Raw genomic sequence first — 20,173 nt, 5'->3', positions numbered from 1 at the left:
CCAATCTGATCTCTACCACCCACTGGCTATGTGACCTTGGGCAGGTTACTATCTGTCCAATTGGAGTAATGATCTTGCTGCTGCTGCTGCTGCATGCGAAGTCGCTTCAGTCATGTCCGACTCTGTGTGATCCCACAGACGGCAGCCCACCAGGCTCCGCCGTCCTTGGGATTCTCCAGGCAAGAACACTGGAGTGGGTTGCCATTTCCTTCTCCAACGCATGAAAGTGAAAAGTGAAAGTGAAGTCGCTCAGTCGTGTCTGACTCTTAGCGATCCCATGGCCTGCAGCCTACCAGGCTCCTCTGCCCATGGGATTTTTCAGACAAGAGTACTAGAGTGGGTTGCCATTGCCTTCTCCGATAATGATCCTGGGTTGGCCAAAAAGTTCATTCCTGTTTTTTCTGTAGGATGTTTTGGAAAACCCAAATGAATTTTTTGGCCAACCCAGTAGTACTTCACAGGTTAGTTGAAAGGTTTAAATGAGATGTTGCATCTCCAAACAGGTGAGATAATGCTAACCATTACTGTCATTTCAAGGACAACATAAGTTCTTAGTAAATATTTGTTAAATTGTATTTTAACAAGTTACATTTCATTTACTAAAAGAGTATTATTTCCTGGATGCCTTGTTCTTACAACTTAAAAATAAAGCACATTTTTTAAGTTAAAAGAATTAAAATGAGAACTGTGTGGTAGGAAGTGGCCAAAGAGCTTAGGGAAAATAAGCTACTATAAGAGGGATCAGAAATATATTTGTAGCACCCAGCTCAAGGGATAAAATCAATCAAACTTCTCAGTCACTGTTTCAGCTACCCACGGTGAGTGATGATTCATACTAGGCAAGTGATAAAGAACACAAATTTAATTTATTTTGATATCCAGAATTGGTTTGATAAAGTTTTGAACTGCTGCTGTCTGGAGAACAATGGAAGGAAAATGCAGATATCTGGTTAGAACCGTGCACCTGATCACATCCCACACAGTCTTGCAATGTGATGGAGGAAAAGATCCTGGGTTCAGAGCCCAAGGACCAGAAGTACCAGAGATTCAACTCACTACTAACTATCCATGTAACCCTAGGCAAGATCCACACCTACATATGTGGAAGTGTGCTGTAAAACACAAGAACTTTGGGCGTTTTTTGTACTAGGCATTCTGATAAGAAAAGTTAAGTTTTCATCTTTCCATTTCCTAGCACAGAGGAAGCTTTCCGTGAATACTTGTGGAATATACGGCTTTCAGTGAAGAATGGAGGATGAGAATTGGCATTGTGGTTTAATAAAATTAATATGGGCTTTAGAATCAAGAAGGCCTGAGTTCCATGTGTTCTTTACCTCACTGAGCTTTCTTCTCACAACTGTAATATGGTGCTAGTCATGCCTACATACTAGAGCTGCTGAATGTATATCATCATGTCACTATAAAGTGCTGATGTAATGCCTGTCACTCACAGGCACAACAAAATGTAGCTTCTTTATTCTTGATTATTAGCTAAAGGATTGGTATAGACAATAACTGAGTAAAATAAAATGAATTATTTGAACATGAGTTAATTTACACTTGGGCTGGTATAGTTCTTCATAGTTTTCAAAGCTTTTCAAAACACTTTACATCGTCTGATGCTACTGATATTTTCAGAGCTGGCATTTTTATTGATAAGAAAACCAAATCAGAGGTTGTAATACATCCAAGGCCAAATAGCACTAAAGTGACTGATTCAGCGCTTTCCTGGATCTAATGATTTCTTCTCCAGTGTTCTCACAGCACTATAGCTGCTTCCTCTGTCAGAATTGCATGCCTTTGACATTTGTCATGATTCTGATGTTAGCCAAAACGATTTGCACACTGGATAGGAAATGCTTGAAGATTTTCAAATGGATCAGACTTACCCCAAGAAGTTAAGAATTCTGTTATTATCATTATTAAAATAATAAAAAACTGAGTACTTCCCTGGTGTCCACTGGTTAGGACTCTATGCTTTCACTGCAGGGGGTGCAGGTTTGATCCCTCATCAGGGAACAAGATCCCACATGCCACATGGTATGGCCAAACAAGGACATCTCTTAAAAAAATAAATAAAGTAAAAATACTAAAATAAATAAATGAGTAAATGACTGAAGTGCTGCATTTCCTTCTCCAAGTAATATAATTACTTGAGTTAAAAGAAAATTATTCCACTGCTTTACCAATATTTGAGTACCCATGTTCCAAGCAATGAATAGGTGCTGCCGTTAATTCTGGGCAGTCCTAGAATTTCATTTGGCTTTTAATATAAGATTGCATCTGCATATTTTAATTACTTATCCCTTTTGTCATTCCTTCCTGTCACTCTCTTTCCCGTTGGATATATCATAGGGAACTATACATCTTATAATCCTGTATATTCATTACACAGCCTTACCCAGAAATTTGTGAAGTAGCCCAAGAGTATTTCTGAAAGGTTCAGAGACACACGTCTCTGTACATGCCATTCTGTACATATCACGGCTCCTAAGCTAATCAGAATGTACACTCCAAATTTCCCTTACCAGCATTCCAGGGACACAGAGTTGAAGAGCAATGATAATGTTTACTGCTCACTTTCCATATTCCAAGAGTGAACCAAGAACTTCACATGTTATCGCCTTCTATCAAGGAGTCACACTTACCACAGACTATTCTAGAGGGGATGGTGAAATTTTTCTATTTGGAAACATTTAGGGGCATATTGTGGAGTTTCTTGCATATCTCAATTGTTTTTCTGTTTCTACATCATTCTTAATTTATATTTCAGTACAGATGGCAATGCATATTACTGATGGGGGTCAGTTTTGAGTTTCAAGATGCTATATGAAGATATTGAAATAAGTATTAGGTTGGTGCAAATGTAATTGTGGTTTTGGACCGTAAATTTTAAATCATTATAACAAGGCTCAAACACATCTTTATTAATCAAAATAGGAACCATTACAATCAACACATTTTTGCCAGTGAGAAATGTTTGTTTATTCCTGTGGTATAAAATCTATGCTTCAAGATTTGACAAACTCTTGGAAAGCATTTTCTGCCTCCTCCTGGTTGTGGCAGCACTTTGCCTGCGAAAAAGTTGTCGAGATGCTTGAAGAAGTGGTAGTCAGATGTGAGAGGTCAGTAGGTGAGAAGTCAGGTGAAGAAGGCGGAAGAGGCAAAACTTCATAGCCCAACTTGTTCAACTTTTGAAGCATTGGTTGTGTGACATACAGTCGGGTGTTGTGAAGAAGAACTGGGGCCATTCTGTTGACCAATGCCAGCTGCAGACGTTGCAGTTTTCAGTGCATCTCATTGATTTGCTGAATATACTTCTCGGATATAATGATTTCACTGGGATTCAGAAAGCTATAGGGGATCAGCCTTACAGCAGACCACCAAAGAGTGACCATGACCTATTTTTGGTGCAAGTTTGGCTTTGGGAAGTGCTTTGGAGCTTCTTCTCAGTTCAGCCACTGAGCTGGTCATTGCCAGCTGTGGTACACAATCCACTTTTCGTCACACATCACAATCCTATTGAGAAATTGTTCATCATTGTTGTGTGGAATAAGAGAAGATGACACTTCAAAAACTTTTTTTTGATTTGTGGTCAGCTCTTGAGACACTCACTTATCAAGCTTTTTTTGCCTTTCCAACTTGCTTTAAACGTTTCGAATGACCATACAATGGCTGATGTTGAGTTCTTTGACAACTTCTCGTGTGGTTTTAAGTGGATCATCTTTGATGATTGCTCTCATTCAACTGTTGTCAAATTCTGATGGCCAGCCACTGCACTCCTTGTCTTCCAGGCTCTCATCTCCTTTGCAAAACTTCTTGAACCACCACTGGACTGTATGTTCCTTAGAAGTTCCTGGGCCAAATACATTGTTGATACTGCAAGTTGTCTCCACTGCTTTACGACCCATTTTGAACTCAAATAAGAAAATCACTCAAATTTGCTTTTTGTCTAATATCATTTCCATAGGCTAAAATAAGTATAAAATAAACAGCAAGTGATAAGTCATTAGCAAAAAAAGAATAAACCAAGAAATACACATTAAAATGCTGTGTAACATAACCACATTTATTAAGAATGTATTCCAATATCAAATGGCAAATTTCAACAATGTAAAAACCAGTTACTTTTGCACCAACCTAATATCTTATTCTCTTCAAACCCCAGTATAAAATTTAAGAATTAAGAACACATGTCATTTGCTCTTTGCTAGAAGCGTTTAGCTCATGCAGTTAACTACAATGCTTACTAAGAGAAGAATGAAGAGTTTTAATTACAGTTATTTAAAAAATAAAGATGATCTATTTTCAAACATTTGTCAATTCATCATTTGAAAAATTTAAAAACTTCTTTCAAAATTGACTGCAAACATCCTGTATTTCAGACAGTAATAATGTATAAACTTCATTGTAATGCTTTTTTACTTCATTATAAAATTTTCTATTTTCTCCTACGGTTCAAATAAAAATATGCTTTTATAAATAAGCTGAAAAGTAATTATCTTTTCACATCATTCAGGATATGTGATGCTATAAATTCTTTAGATTTATATATTTTACTAAATCTATGAAGTTCAAATTTAATTTATACATTATGAGTAGTACATTTGCTCTAGCTTAGTGCAAAATCATTAAACTCTTTAATTAAATAATGATTTTTAAAAGGTATGGCAGGCTTTTCCCTTTATTATGTAAATGATGCTTTTTGCATTTTTTTCTATGTTAAAAATGAATATATTAATCTAATCTGTTCTCATTTCTCAAATAGAGTCTTCCTTGCTTTTGAGGAACAAATCAACCTTTCAGAACTTAAACCTCAAGTGTTTTGACATTAGACAGTGAAATAAGGCAGAATCCAAAGACACTGTGTGTTCTTTGTGATAATCTAGAATTTTTATTTGATTCCAGGTAACTTTGGACAATGGACATGATGGGATGTTTTCTCTTTGAATAAATAACAATTTAATTACACCACTGAAATAAAATATAGTGTGGGCTTAATACATTGTAAATATTACAGAAGTACTACTTCACTATAGTAATTTAATGACTGAAGCTACATTGAATAACAATCTTACTAGTACTTGTGTACAAAGTTTTATTACTAACAAAGATATTGCAGCGGTTGCAAGGATGTTACCAGCTCAACAAACATCTAACAATACAGTATTTCTCTAAGAGGAAAAGTAATCATGTTTGATTTACAGACAATAAAGACCTATGTTTTCCACTTGAAACATTGGAAATAAGAATCCAGATCATCTGGTATCTTGATTCATATTATTACAAGAAAAGGTTTCCTTCCTTGGGGATGCCGATCATCCCCAGCAGGCCTAGTACATTAAGTTGATGTGAAGATAGCTTTTAGGATGCCACAGCAGTGTAAAGAAACTCTCCTATCTGAAAATTACTGATTTGTAGGCCACTGCTTAAACATCTGACTTTTTGAAAACCTATTTACATACATTCAGCCCAAATCAGTAGATAAAATGTTTTGTCTATATTACAGTAGGCATTGTTAACGTTTCATCAGAAGGCCAGTGCAAGACAATTGTTAATAACCATTGCCCAGCATTTAGGAGATTTTTAAATATCATACAAATATACAGTTAGATTGTGAGAAATCTAATTTTGCGCATGATATTGGTAGTCTCTTTTACAGACATAAGATGGCAGAAATTAATCAACAAGACAGTAACTAGAATGCTACTCATCAAGGGTCTAATTCTCATCAGGAGGTTGGGCCTTTTCCTGCTGTGTGGGTTTAGGCAGCCACAATTCCATTACACTTAATACCACTTGGACTCAAAGTGATAGGGAATCTTGGGGATCATCTCAAGTGTAGGCATATGTCTGTAGCTTCTTCCAGATCTATGTTTCTTTTACACTTATTTCCTATGTAATGGAAAAGTAAGGGTTGTTAGAGACAGCCCTCTTTTTCTAAATGAAAATGTGGGTCTGGGATTGAAAGATTCATCATTACTCTGAAGAAACCAAGCAGGTTGGCAATTTGGCCCTTTCTGAAGACATATATGATGGTGAAATGCATGGTCAGGACCCATATGTCAGCCTTAGAGGAAAGAAGATAACTCTGAAGCTAGACCTTATAAAATGTACTGAAATCTAAATTATATTTAAATCAATGGATCTCATTAAGGGACTAATTAATGAATGGTACTAATGAATAATAATTCTAATGAGTATATTCATTGGGGAGAGCATTTGAGTCACTTGGGTTAGGAAATGATATTAAAAGTGTCAGAGTGAATCAAACTCATTTAAATGCTTTAAAATGAAGGTGGCATAACACATACAGGATGATATTTCACAGATATTTCTTAGAATATCAATAAGCACCAAGTTTAGTGCTGTCAGCCCCATTGTCCCTTAATTGATTATATATGATTAAGATCTTGTAAGCACAACACACTATAAAATCTACTTTGCATACACACAAATACAGTTTCAAAAATGAATCCCGAAATTTTTCTACCAATAACAAGAATTTCATCTTCACCAGGTCTTCAGAGCTGTGAAAAGAGCATTGACATTGCCTGGTGAGCTCATAGATATGTGGATTCATCTTCAGGGTAATTTGGGACTAAAAAGTGGCAAACTCTTCAATGGAAACTAGGAACCCTGGTGAGTTTTTTCATAAATAATCTTTTGTCCTTCTAAAGAGATCTTCTTAATCCTCTAGCACCCTGAGCCCTCATCTGCATATGACGGAGAGGTAAAGTGAAGAAACCAGCAGGCAGATTCGAGCTGTACAGACAATTAAAAGCATCTCAGCTTGGTCCACAAGCCATATTCAGCCTTATACTGCAAGAAACGACATTGCCCCATCAGGCTGCTTGGGTACCACATAGCTAGCAATCACCAGATTAGCTAGCTCTCCACTTTACTTCAGGCTATGCAGGCCTATGCAGGCTATGCAAAAGCTACATTTTATCCATTTAGGGAAAAGGTAGTCTGCAAGCAAAATTTGTCAGAGTCGAATGGCTTCTTCAGCACTATCAATGCTTACTGTGAAAGGGCCTAATTTGGAGCACCCATGGCACCACTGAGGATGAAGTGGAGGGTAAGAAGAAAGCAAGCCATGTTCATCATTATGCCTTAGCACCTCTAGCTAACCAGGAGCAGAGGACAGCCTCTTCCTTAGCCCGAACCTATACAGGCAAAGCTGCTGGGTTGTCACCAAGGGCATCTGCTTGAAGTACAGAAGCAGCCACATGACGTCTAGGCCTCCATCCCAAGGGTGTCAGCTCCTCACTGCCCTTTTCTCTCCCACTTGCTGTCTGATTGGCCTTCTTACCACATGAGCCAGATCTGGTAGTCTCACTCCAGTGAGCAAGGTATAGAGCTACTTAAACTGGGATCTCGCTGCCTACACATACAACTAAACTGTGTTACTACTGGCTTTTCTTCTTTCTTTTAGAACCACTTCCCTTATAATGACTTACATTTCCATGGACTTGATCGACATTAGGCAATCAGAAACCAAAACACTTCTATTTCCTGACATGAACACTATACAGACCGTGACTTGAGTGTTCATGGTCAATGATTCCTTGCTAAACACTGGTCTTATGAAATATCTAAAGGTCAGTTTAGTAATACTTGATCCAGTTTCAAAGGGGGAGGGTTCTGAAGGTTTATGGTCAGTGTTTTTATCAACAAGATTTCCAGAAGAACTCAACTTTAGAAACTGAATTCATGTGCGAGAGTGCAGCAAGGGGAACAGCGTACACATGGTCACAGTTTTCTCACTTTAAGACATTACTAGAACAGTTACAGGATAGAATCACACACATACACACACATTTATATTCACACATACAGTAGAATTTTACTGATCCAGACAATACTTCTTTTCAATTAAGAAAAAATGAAGACTGTTGTTTGGCCACCCAGGCATGAAAGCTACCTAAACCTGGTATATAAGGATGCAGTACTCTTCAAGTAAACAGCGATTGCACAGTGCTAACAACTTACATTAAGATTGACACATGCTGTCTTAAGAGGTCCAGTAAGAGCTAAAGACTAAACAAAGTCAGTGATTCCAGCCAAAAGTCAATAAGTCGTCTCTCTTTTGTTCTGCCTGTAATCCATCACTCAGCAGAACAGTTAGAGTCCAGAAGATAATACGAGTCCTCGTATGAAATGCAGGACTAAGAAAATTTTAAGTGTCAATGAGTTCTGCTCAAGACTTTGGACAGTCTTAAAATTCTTCTTGTTGGATTAACAGAAAAATAAAACTTTATGGTTATTTCAATGTCAAGTTTTAATAGAGATTTTTGAAAAAATATTAAGGTTTCTAAAGTTAGATCATGGGCAATAATGCTTTAAAAAGTGGTCTCATTGGCATATATCCACTGCTTAGGTTCCATTGGTCTCATAGAAGCCCACCTTGCAGTTTCGCTGAACTAGACAAATATAAATAACACATAGTAAACACTAATACACATCTCACAGGACACACTGCATGTCACAAAATAGCTCTACTTTAGTCCTAAAACTGTTGTAAAAATGGAGATCTCTCAGATATCAGAAGTATCTCTGATATTTCTGGACAAGTACATTTCACATTATAATGAAAGTTGTGATTACGAAGGCATTACTCATTTAATGGCCTTTTTCTATGGGTACTTGGGCTTTCAACTGTGTAGCTGAAAGTGTCTCTCTTATTTCATTGAGACTCTGCAAGGACCTTCCAGTTCCTGAAGCCACAGGCTCTCTTCCCTGTAAACCTCCAGAGAACTGAGTTTGAGGACCTACACTATAGAAACGTTAGAGAACTGATAACTGATCATGGTGACAATCACCTTTTCACTGAGCGTGGTCAACTTAAAAAAATATAACCGATGAGAGGACAGACGCTTCTGGGTTTTGAGCTTTAAAAAAAAGAAAGAGAGAGAATTTTTTATTTTTTCTGTGCAGCCAGGGAAGTGTCTGGCTCACAGAGCCTCGGCAGACGTGTCCGTGGACACAGACATGGTCACCTTGGCGATCTTGACCGTGCTCTTGATGCAGCTCTCCGCCGCCCTGTGGACGCTGGCTGCATTGTTGGCGTGTTTGTGCAGGCAGTCTGAGTCCCCCATGCTGTTATCAAGAGGCTGCGCGGTGCCTTCGCAGGAGGGGAACATGCTCCGGAAAGCATGTCTCAGGTCCTTGCTCCGCAGAGCATAGATGATGGGGTTCACTGTGGAATTCAGCAGGCAGAGCATGCTGCAGAATGCAAACACCGTCTTAATGAGCTTGTTCATCTTCCCAAAGACATCATATACCATGATCGCGAGCAGAGGGCCCCAGCAGATGATCAAGACCACCAGGATCAGGACCAGGGTCTTGGCCAGCCGAATGTCCATGCGGGCTTGGTCGGGCCGTGTCACCTGCACCTTGCCATCCTCGGACGTGTGGATGATGATGCTCTTCTGGGTACCACGCTGGATCATGCGGACAGCATGGCTGTGCGCCTTCCAGAGGATGTACATGTAGGCATACACGATGAACAGCAACAGCACGCTGGTGACCCCGATCCAGAACATCAGGTAGGTCTCGTCGATGAGAGGGAAAATGTCTGAGCACACGGATTGCAGTTTCTTGCAGTTCCAGCCTAGCAGGGGCAGCACGGCGATCACAATCGCGATGGTCCACATCAGGCAAAACGCCACCACAGCCTTAGGCCGTGTGACGATCCTCTTATAGGCCAGGGGCCTGTGAATCGATATGTACCTGTCGATGGCCGTGAGGAACAGGCTGCCCACCGAGGCTGTGAACGAGGCCGTGACCCCACCCAGTTTGAACAGAAACACGTTGGGGCTGTCTTTGCGGTGGAACACGTGGAAGTCGACGAAGCTATAGACGAAGATGACGCTCCCCAGGAGATCGGCGACTGCCAGGCTGCCGATGAAGTGGTAAGAGGGCCGGCAGCGGAGGCTGCGGGAGTGGAGGATGACGCACAGCACCAGCAGGTTCTCCAGGACCGTGAAGGTGCCCAACGTGAGGGACAGCACAGCGATGGCCAGCTGCTGGCTGGGGTTCAGGATCATGAAGCACTCCATGTCCATAAAGTTCTCCCCGCACTGAATGTTCTCATCATTCTCCTTGTAGGAGGACAGGGACTTGTTGTAAAATTCGGTGAGGTTCACCTGGTCTGCTGGGACCAGCTGAGGACTGTCCCCCGCAGTCATCTTTTCTTGGAAGGGACTTCCCCTGAAGGAAGTCAGAGGAAATTTCTGTGGGAAGTACCCTAATTTGGATGCCATGTCGCTTTTGATATCTTCGTACTGAATGTCATTGGCACCCACGTACAGGAGGTCTGTGGTGATGGTTCGGAAGGTGGTATCTGCCAGGCCGTCGAGGATGGACTTCATCCCCTCCGTCTTCAATCAGGCCACACACACAATGACTGAGAAAGAGCCCCTTAGCGGGGGACCCTGATGGGAGGGAAAACAGATAAGCTGAATGGTGAAAGAACCGGGAGAATTAAAACATACCAACCACAAAAATTCCCCCCAATGATGGTAAACATCCCAACAATGTACCCTCATGTTATTTTATTCCTATCTCTAAACATAGGTAAAATCCTTAGCCAATCATGGAACTGGGAGAATTAAAACACACCACCAACTGATGTTGGGGAAGATTGAGGGCAGGAGAAGGGGGTGACAGAGGATGAGATGGTTAGATGTCATCATTGACTCAACAGACATGAGTTTGAGCACACTCCATGGGAGACAGTGAAGGACAGGGAAGCCTGGTGTGCTGCCGTCCATGGAATCACAGAGTCAGACATGACTGAGTGGCTGAACAACAACTAACAAAAAATCCCCGAAAATGACTGTAAACATCCCAACTGTGTGCTGCTGCTGCTGCTGCCAAGTCGCTTCAGTCGTGTCCGACTCTGTGTGACCCCACAGATGGCAGCCCACCAGGCTCTCCCGTCCCTGGGATTCTCCAGGCAAGAACACCGGAGTGGGTTGCCATTTCCTTCTCCAATGCATGAAAGTGAAAAGTGAAAGTGAAGTTGCTGTGTACCTTCATGTTATTTCATTCTTGTCTCAAACATAGGTAAAATCCTTTAACCAATCCAGTCAACAAAACAAGTCAATTCCTTAGTTGAAAAAGAAAAGCTGCCCAGAGAATTCCTTGGCGATCCAGTGGTTAGGGCCCCATGCTTTCACTGACAAGGGTGCCAGTTCGATCCCTGGTAGGGGAGCTAAGATTCCACAAGCTCACTGCTCCATGAAAAAAATTAAATAAAAATAAAGCCATGCACTTGATTAATGTACAGAAAAATATACAATAATAAAAATAAACACATAATTAAAATTAAAAAAAAAAAAACAAGAAAAGCTATCCAAAGTTGATGAGGTAGAGCACACCCCCAACACATCCATATCTTTCATTTTGTAAGCTCTCCAGACTTGAGTCACTGTGTGAGTCCCATGTGGCTCTCCAAGGCCTGGTTGTCAAGTGAAGGCAATGTACCTTGGGTGTGGCTACATTTCAGTTGTCTTAGGGACTGTCTGCCACCTGGCCTCTACTCTCTCTCACACACACAGTGTCCTAATGTTGGTGTAGGAGAGTAACCACAAGTCACATAAGCTCTGCTCTTGAAGACTTGACTGCCATGTCACATAGGTAAGACCAAGCATATAAGAAAACCAAAGAACAAGAGTGTAGTCAAGGATTGAGTTGGATGGCCTATGTGTTGAGTAGAAAGGCAGAGGAAGACATTGCTGCAAACTATAGGAAGCATGCAGCCATCATAGGAAGATCCAGGTTCTAGCTCTGACTCCACTGGGCAAGTTTCCTGACCCAGAGAAGACATTTGAACTGCGCCTGAGGTGCACTTCTACAATGTCTACACCAGCCAAGAAAATTGTTATGAAGGGCAAACTTGCACTGAGGCTCATGAAACTGCTTCCAGAGAGTGAGCGCCACCAGTGGTGGGTGATACCAGCGCACGCTGGAGGATGGGAGACAGGCTTGATTGTCCAAAGCTTTCTAAGTGGATAACGCTGGAAATAGGATGGCTGAGAGGAAGAGTCGATTTTCAGGGCTCTTCAGTTCTCAGCTGGGCAATTTGGTTCTGTTTCAAAATAAATGGTCAGAGAATTGGTTTTGCTATTTATAAATGTTTGTTTAAAATGTGGCTTTTAAGCTCTTTAGCTTATAAAAATTATTTGAAATACTGAGGGCAGTCCACAATATATAGTAAGTGCACACAAATACTGTCTGATTTTGCTTATATGAGGTACCTAGAATAGTCAAATTCATAGTCAGAAAGTACATTGGTAGATGCCAGGGAGTGGGGGATCAGTGGGTGGGAAGCGGGCATGGGGAGCTGGTTTTAAATGGTGACAGAATTTCAGTTTAGGAAGGTGAAAAATTTGGGAGATGAACGATGGTGAGACTTACACAACAATGTGAATGTACTTAGTGCCACTGAACTGCACAGTTGAGTATGGTTAAAGGAGTATGTTTTATATTATGTGACTTTCACTACAATAAAAAAAATATTAAAAAGAAAATACTGAGGGCAGTCCAAGATGGCAGTGTAGAAAGATCTTCAACGCTCCTCCTACCACAGGGCCACTGAATCTACAGCTACAAATGGAACAATTCCCTCTGAAAAAGAGTTGAAAACCAGCTGAATGGCACTTCACAACAAACCGTAAAAGGCATTAAGACAGGTGAGAGAGTTAAATAATGATGTCATACTCCTGAAACAAACATAATGTTCAGTGCTAATGACTTCAACATAAAGAAGAACTATTCGTAGCCCATTTGGTAAAGAATCTGCCTGCAATGCAGGAGACCTGGGTTCAATTCCTGGGTCAGGAAGATCCCCTGGAGAAGGAAATGGCAACCCACTCTAGCATTCTTGCCTGGAGAATTCCATGGACAGAAGAGCCTGGCAGGATACAGTCCATGGAGTCATAAGAGTCAGACACGACTTAGTGACTGAAATCAACAACCAACATTAGAAATACAAAGTGATATCTATCCTCATTTCAAAAATCATGAAAGTCAATATTTTACTTACTAATTGTCTTTTTTGTGTGTGTTCCCAAATATATAATGCAGTTTTGAGGAGGGGAAAGATAGTCATTAACTTGGATCCAATTAAAATGCTGAAGAAAATCCAAAAGGGGGGAGGGGGGTGGAAATATGTGTGTGTGTGTGTATATATATATATACATATATGTTATTCACTTTGCTATACAGTAGAAACTAACACATCATTGTAAAACAACTATATGCCAATAAAATTTTAAAATGTTTAAAAATAAATTATAAAAATTGTTCCCCTATTGAAAAAAATTCTATATCTGAACTAATAACTCATTAACTCATTCATCCAACAAACCATGGAGCACCCACCACATGCCAGGGACTATATGAGGCACTAGGAACAGAACAGTAGCCAGGGAGAGCCCCTGACTACATGAAGTTCAGTGTAGTAGAGGAGACAGGCAGCTGACCCTGCAAGTATGAGAAAGCATGGTAACAGCTACAGTCAAGGACATACACGATGCTGTGGGAGCAGCAGTCTAGGGGTTGAAGGCGGCTTCCCCCAAAACAGGATGTCTACACCAAGAGTAAGTAGAATTCATGTGGGTGTAGACAGGACACAGAGGCAGAGAAAATCATTTTAATGACTACCTTAAGTGTCCTGAAGTGCTTTTCATTGTTTAGTAACTGGAAACAGGCACAAAATGTGGCCCAAGTCCCCACCTTCTGCCACCTCCATGTCCAAGCCACCATCACAGCTCACCAGAACCTGAGCACCATCTTCACGGCCGGTTTTCCTTCCTTTCTCTGGACCAATCCCCTTTTGACCACTTCCCAAATAGCTGCTGTGTGGATCTTCATAAAATAGGTAGTTGATTATGCTACTCCCGTTTCAACCTCTTTGCCCTAAAGACCAAGTTCAAATTCATTCACAAGGTTTCCCTTTCAGGTTCATGCTCTCCAGACCATCCAACACAGCTCTTCTCTCTGCCTTCTGTGTAGGCCCAGCTGAGTGCCTTTCAGATCTGATTCTCACTCCCTGTGCCCAGAGTTCTCCACCTTCTGTTCTCCCTGAGCAAGAAAGATCTCCACCATCATCCCAATTGCCCACAGGACAAAGTCTAGTAAAAGGCTTCTTTCCCAAGGTCATCTAACCCTTGCCTGTCTTTTCAACACTCCTCTCGTCACTTCTGGACTTGCCGCTTGCACCAGATAATTCGGCTCCATGAACACAGCAAGTCCACTGCTTTTCAACTTGGTGCATTAGTTTCCCCTGCTTTTCATACTCCTCTCAGCAAACATCCTTTCCCTTCCTCCATCTGGCCAAGTCCTTTCCTGCAATTTGATGTCACCACCTCCTATAGCTCCCATGATCAGAGGAAGTACCCTTTCTGGGGCTCCTAGAATATTCAAATAGAGTTCTGTCACAGCATTTACTTAATAGTCTAACATTTCTCTGTGTTTGCATATGTTTTGCCCCTCCTACCCAATAGACAGTAAGCTCACTGAGGGAAGGAATTTTATCTTATGTTTACCCACAGCATATAGTGTAATGCCTACCATATAGAAGGGGACCCTATATATGTTGGTTGATTGAATATACGTATTTCAAAAAAGGAAAAGGTGAGGGACAGATTCTCCCGATCACAATGGAATAAAGCATGTAGCTTAAATCAAGGTATCTTGCCTAAATCGCTACCCAATCTATATGCGCTAGAAAAATGCTCTATTTAGATGAGGTTGTTGATATTTTAGGGCTTCCCAGATAGCGCTAGTGATAAAGAACTTGCCTGCCAATGCAGGAGACATAAGAGACTCAAGGTTCAATCCCTGGGTTGGGAAGATCCCCTGTAGGAGGGCACAGCAACCCATTCCAGTATTCTTGCTTGGAGAATCCCATGGACAGAGGAGCCTAAGGGGCTACAGTTCGTAGGGTTACAAAGAGCTGGACAAGACTGAGGCAGCTTCGCTTGACTTTGATATTTTAAATGAAAGCTGCCTTGTGTAATGATTGTGTTAGTTGCTCCGTTGTGTCTGACTCTTTGAGACCCCATGAATTGTAGCCCACCAAGCTTCTCTGTCCATGGGATTTTTCAGGCAAGAATACTGAAGTGGGTTGCCACTTCCTTCTCCAGAGGATCTTCCTGATCCAGGGATCTAACCCGGGTCTCTTGCATTGCAAGCAGATTCTTTACCCTCTGAGCCACAAGGGAAGGCCCATGTAATGATTACCTAGCCTAAATATACATGGGGAGCTTTGGCTAAATAGTGGTTAGCAAGGATATCAGCAATGTTTTATCAGACAGTGAGCAAAGTAAGTATGACAGGTAGGTCAGGAGGGCTCCTCCACCCCTTCCTGGTCCTGTAGCCCTTTTGCATGATCCCAGTGTGACCTGTACTGACAGTATGGAGACACCACTGGACCAATGGCCCTAAATCCTCCACAGTTAAATTCTGGCATTACTCAGGAACTTACAGCTAGCTCCTTTTCTGAGCTGGCTCTGTACTCCTTCCCGCACTGGCATAGGGCAAGGCACATGGGGGCTGGGAATGGCTTGACCAGAGGCAGGAGCACGAATGCACGGACCACACAGGGACACCCAGTGTGCACTGAGAGTCTGGTAAAGCCCAATCAGGTGTCCCAGGGAGGCAGGCTAGCTGCAGAGTCTATAAAGGATGCAGAAATAAAAGACTGAAGTCCAACAGCCACCATGGTTGCCCACTGCTTCTTGATTCCCCTCTTCAAGTCTCTCCTGAGTTCCCATCTTAGCCTGGCTCCACCTGCTCACTCTCAAGTGTCCTCAGGTTTCCTGTTCAGCCATCTGTCTGTCATGTCCTTTCTCAAAGCCTCAGTTCTTCCAGAAAATGCCCTACGTGCGCCCACCATTGGGCCACAACTTTTGAGTCAACTTTGCTCTTTGTGCAAATTTACATTTGCTGAACAACTCCACTCACATATGAAAGTGTGCATATAACAGGAGGGATAGAGAAGAGCGCTATAATCTGCGAGAGCCGTTAATAGCCCTGGCACATCCTCAAATCTCACTTTTGCTTCTCAACTCCCACCCATACTTAAAACACACAGCGCACTGGCCTAGGAGATGGCTCTCTGCTCCTTGAATCACCCTGCACACCTTCCTCCTTTCCTCCTACCCCTCCCTCTGTCTGAAATACTCATTTCCAAGGTCTCTGTTAGCTTATCTTTCTGAGACCTCCTTGACCTGCCCTTCCCTCCAGGCAGAAGCAGTTCTCCCAATTTCCCCCTCTATTACAGACTTTATTACACCATTCTCTCATGAGTTTACATATTTATTTCCATAACTAGAATGTGCTTTCCAAACATAGGACTGGTGTCTTTTTTTTTTTTTATGTGACTCACCAGCCTGACAACATGATAGCAGGTGAAGGAGGGGGATGGGGGAAGCTGGGCTCCCTTAGAAATCCTCCCACAAAGCTAATATGGTGGCAGTTGAATTTTACTGAAGCATGAAAGCCATGATTTAAAAATATATATTTGCCTTTCCTTCAAATTAGAAGAGAGAAAGGTAATAAATTCAATGGACACTTGGCCTGAATACCAAAGCTTGAGCCCAGCATTTCTAAGCAGCTACTTGGGGCCAGTCCAAGACCTCCATCCGATAAGTCATCTTCTCTCAAGTAACTAATTCTCCCTTCACATTGCCTAATTAAAAACTAATTTCTTTGAAATTCTCATTATTTTTATGTGCACATTCTACTCATATAATTCAAAATGTACAAAGGGATATACAGCAAAAGAATCAGTCTAACCTCTCCCTTTCCAGTGTTCCAATCAACCAGTTTTCTTCTTTAGAGACAAGACATTTCTTGGTGCTCTTTCCAGAGATATTCCAAGAATAGTTAAGCAAATGCATATACATTTATTCCCTCTTTATTTTCCTTTTAACCAACACTAATATATACAGTGTTTTGCATGTTGATTTTAAAAGTGTACGTGAAGACAGTGCCACAGCAGTACACAAAACCTCCCTCCTCACTTAGCAGCTGCCTTGAGTACCTGTTAGATGAATGTGACCAGCCTCCTAGCGAGGCAGATTTAGGTTATTTATCATCTCCCGCTGTCACAAATAATGCAGCCGTGTCATGTTTCACATTTCTTACCGTACTGTGAATAATCTTTCCAGACGCCCAAGTTCACATCCTAGACTTATCCTGGATTCCTCCTCCTTGGCCTCTATAAACAGGTAGACTACGACTTTTCCCTTTTTAGGCACATATGGAGAGGTTATTATGTGTGGGTGGTCCTCAGAGTTTCTGATGAAAAGTAGACGCCATCATCGTCCCCATTTTGTAGATGGAAGGTACAGAGAGGGTAAGTAACTTGCCATTCACACAGCTAGTGGGTGGCAGGGCCCGAATGAAATCAGATGTTCTGGTTCTAGAGCAATGCTGTCCCATAAAAATGGAATGCAAGCCACATTGGCAATTTTTAACTTTCCAGTATTAAGGATACTGTGTGGATCACCACAAACTGGAGAATTCTTAAAGAGATGGGAATACCAGACCACCTGACCTGCCTCTTGAGAAATCTGTATGCAGGTCAGGAAGCAACAGTTAGAACTGGACCAGACTGGTTCCAAATAGGAAAAGGAGTACTTCAAGGCTGTATATTGTCACCCTGATTATTTAACTTATATGCAGAATACATCATGAGAAACACTGGACTGGATGAAGCACAAGCTGGAATCAAGATAGCCAGGAGAAATATTAATAACCTCAGATGCAGATGGCACCACCTTTATGGCAGAAAGCGAAGAAGAACTAAAGAGTCTCTTGATGCAAGTGAAAGAGGAGAGTGGAAAAGTTGGCATAAAGCTCAACATTCAGAAAACTAAGATCATGGCATCTGGTCCCATCACTTCATGGCAAATAGATGGGGAAACAGTGGAAACAGTGTCAGACTTTATTTTTGGGGGCTCCAAAATCACTGCAGATGGTGACTGCAGCCATGAAATTAAAAGACGCTTGCTCCTTGGAAGAAAAGTTACGACCAATCTAGACAGCATATTGAAAAGCAGAGACATTACTTTGCCAACAAAGGTCCATCTAGTCAAGGCTATGGTTTTTCCAGTGGTCATGTATGGATTGTAGAGTTGGACTGTGAAGAAAACTGAGTGCCAAAGAATTGATGCTTTTGAACTGTGGTGTTGGAGAAGACTCTTGAGAGTCCCTTGAACTGCAAGGAGATCCAACCAGTCCATCCTAAAGGAAATCAGTCCTGAATATTCATTGGAAGGACTGATGTTGAAACTGAAACTCTAATACTTTGGCCACCTGATGTGAAGAACTGACTCATTAGAAAAGATCCTGATGCTGGGAAAGATTGAAGGTGAGAAGAGAAGGGGACGACAGAGGATGAGATGGTTGGATGGCATCACCGACTCAATGGACATGAGTTGAGTAAGCTCTGGGAGTCGGTGATGGATAGGGAAGCCTGGCGTGCTGCAGTCCATGAGGTTACAAAGAGTCAGACAAGACTGAGTAACTGACTGAACTGAACTGATCAAGGGTAAAAATAAAAAGGTAAAATGTGAAATTAATCTTAATGGTATATTTTATTTAACCCAATGCATCCAAAATATTTTCCTTTCAACATGTGGAACTCACATTAAATAAGAAGCTTCGGACTTCTCTGGTGGTTCAGACAGTAAAGAATCTGCCTGCAATGCAGGAGACATGGGTTCCATCTCTGGGTCTGGAAGATCCTCTGGAGAAGGAAATGGCAGCCCACTCCAGTATTCTTGCCTGAAGAATTCCGTGGACAGAGAATCCTGATGGGCTACAGTCCATGGGTCACAAAGAGTTGGACACAACTGAGTGACTAACACACGTGGAACTAACCATACTTCAAGTGCTTAATAGCTACATGTGGCTAGTGGCTGTCATATTGGATATCACAGGTCTGGAGTTGCTTTTAATTGTTATGGTAGGTCATCTCCCTAACCTACCAACTGCCTGCTTTCCCCTACTGATTCCAACTAATCAAAGCACTAGTAATTAAGAGAACATTGAATTAGGAGTTAGTAAACCAAGATATTACTAACTCCTAATTCAAGCAATGGCACACCACTCCAGTACTCTTGCCTGGAAAATCCCATGGACAGAGGAACTTGGTGGGCTGCAGTCCACGGGGTCTCTAAGAGTCAGACACGACTGAGCAACTTCACTCTCACTTTTCACTTTCATGCATTGGAGAAGGAAATGGCAACCCACTCCAGTGTTCTTGCCTGGAGAATCCCAGGGACAGGGGAGCCTGGTGGGCTGCCGTCTATGGGGTCGCACAGAGTCGGACACGACTGAAGCGACTTAGCGGCAGCAGCAGCAGCAAACCAAGATTAGTATCAGAGCTATATTTGGTTAAGTAGTTAATCTTTCTAAGGCTCATTATTTCATCTGTAAAATGGGAAGTGGAAGAGGAAAGTAGAGGAAGACGCCTCAATCACAGAATTGTTCTAAAAATTAAATGAAAGAAAACGTGCATGTAAAATATTTAACATAGTGCCTGGCACAAAATTTAAGCCTGTAATAAATATTAATTATTGTTATCATTACTTAGTATAATGACTCTTTGCCATATATTATTAATTATACTTCCAGATAATTCATTGGCTTAATTAGCTCATAGGCTGCTTATTCAATTTTTAGTTTTCTCTCAGCACTTAAAGCAAATAAAAGATACACACATGGGTGAGAGCGGCAGAAGCTTTACTGAATGTCTAAGATACTCCAGGCATTTGAGACTCCGCATAAATTCTATCAATAAATTGTCATAACAACTCTATCAGGTGCTTATTTATAATCCTATTTTGCATATAAGGAAATGGAGGCCCTTATGTTTTAAATAAACTGTCCAGGTGTGAAGAATCTGTAGCTGAACCTATGTTTCTCAGACTCCAGAGTTTCTGCCTTTGGACTTTATACTCTTTTCTAAGGATGAACAATAACTGGGATAAAGGCATTTTGCATTTTATAGTATATTCAAGTCTTCCAGCCTCTTACAAGCACCAATTAAGGCATTTTGCCAGCAGTAATTAAGACTACCTCCTACTAAATCACTCTTTCCTATCCCAGCCCATCTAGGTAAATCTGCCTACTGGCATGGCCTCAAGGA

At 41.4% G+C, this 20,173-nt stretch overlaps 1 protein-coding gene across 2 annotated transcripts in view; it reads right to left on the bottom strand.

Moving 5' to 3' along the window:
- Nucleotides 1-4,871: 4,871 nt before the first annotated feature.
- Nucleotides 4,872-20,173, bottom strand: part of CNR1 (cannabinoid receptor 1) — a 30,748-nt gene continuing 15,446 nt past the window's right edge. For both annotated transcript variants that reach the window (XM_070796094.1, XM_070796093.1), the window contains exon 2: nt 4,872-10,439. In XM_070796094.1, the coding sequence (XP_070652195.1) occupies nt 8,958-10,376 (1,419 nt within the window). In that variant the 5' untranslated portion in view covers nt 10,377-10,439 and the 3' untranslated portion in view covers nt 4,872-8,957. The remainder of the gene's footprint in view (nt 10,440-20,173) is intronic.

This window comes from Bos indicus, chromosome 9, assembly GCF_029378745.1.
Source record: "Bos indicus isolate NIAB-ARS_2022 breed Sahiwal x Tharparkar chromosome 9, NIAB-ARS_B.indTharparkar_mat_pri_1.0, whole genome shotgun sequence".
In the NCBI taxonomy this organism is placed as follows: domain Eukaryota; kingdom Metazoa; phylum Chordata; class Mammalia; order Artiodactyla; family Bovidae; genus Bos; species Bos indicus.
Note: the sequence above shows the minus strand (reverse complement) of the source record. Positions and strands in the feature narration are given on the sequence as shown.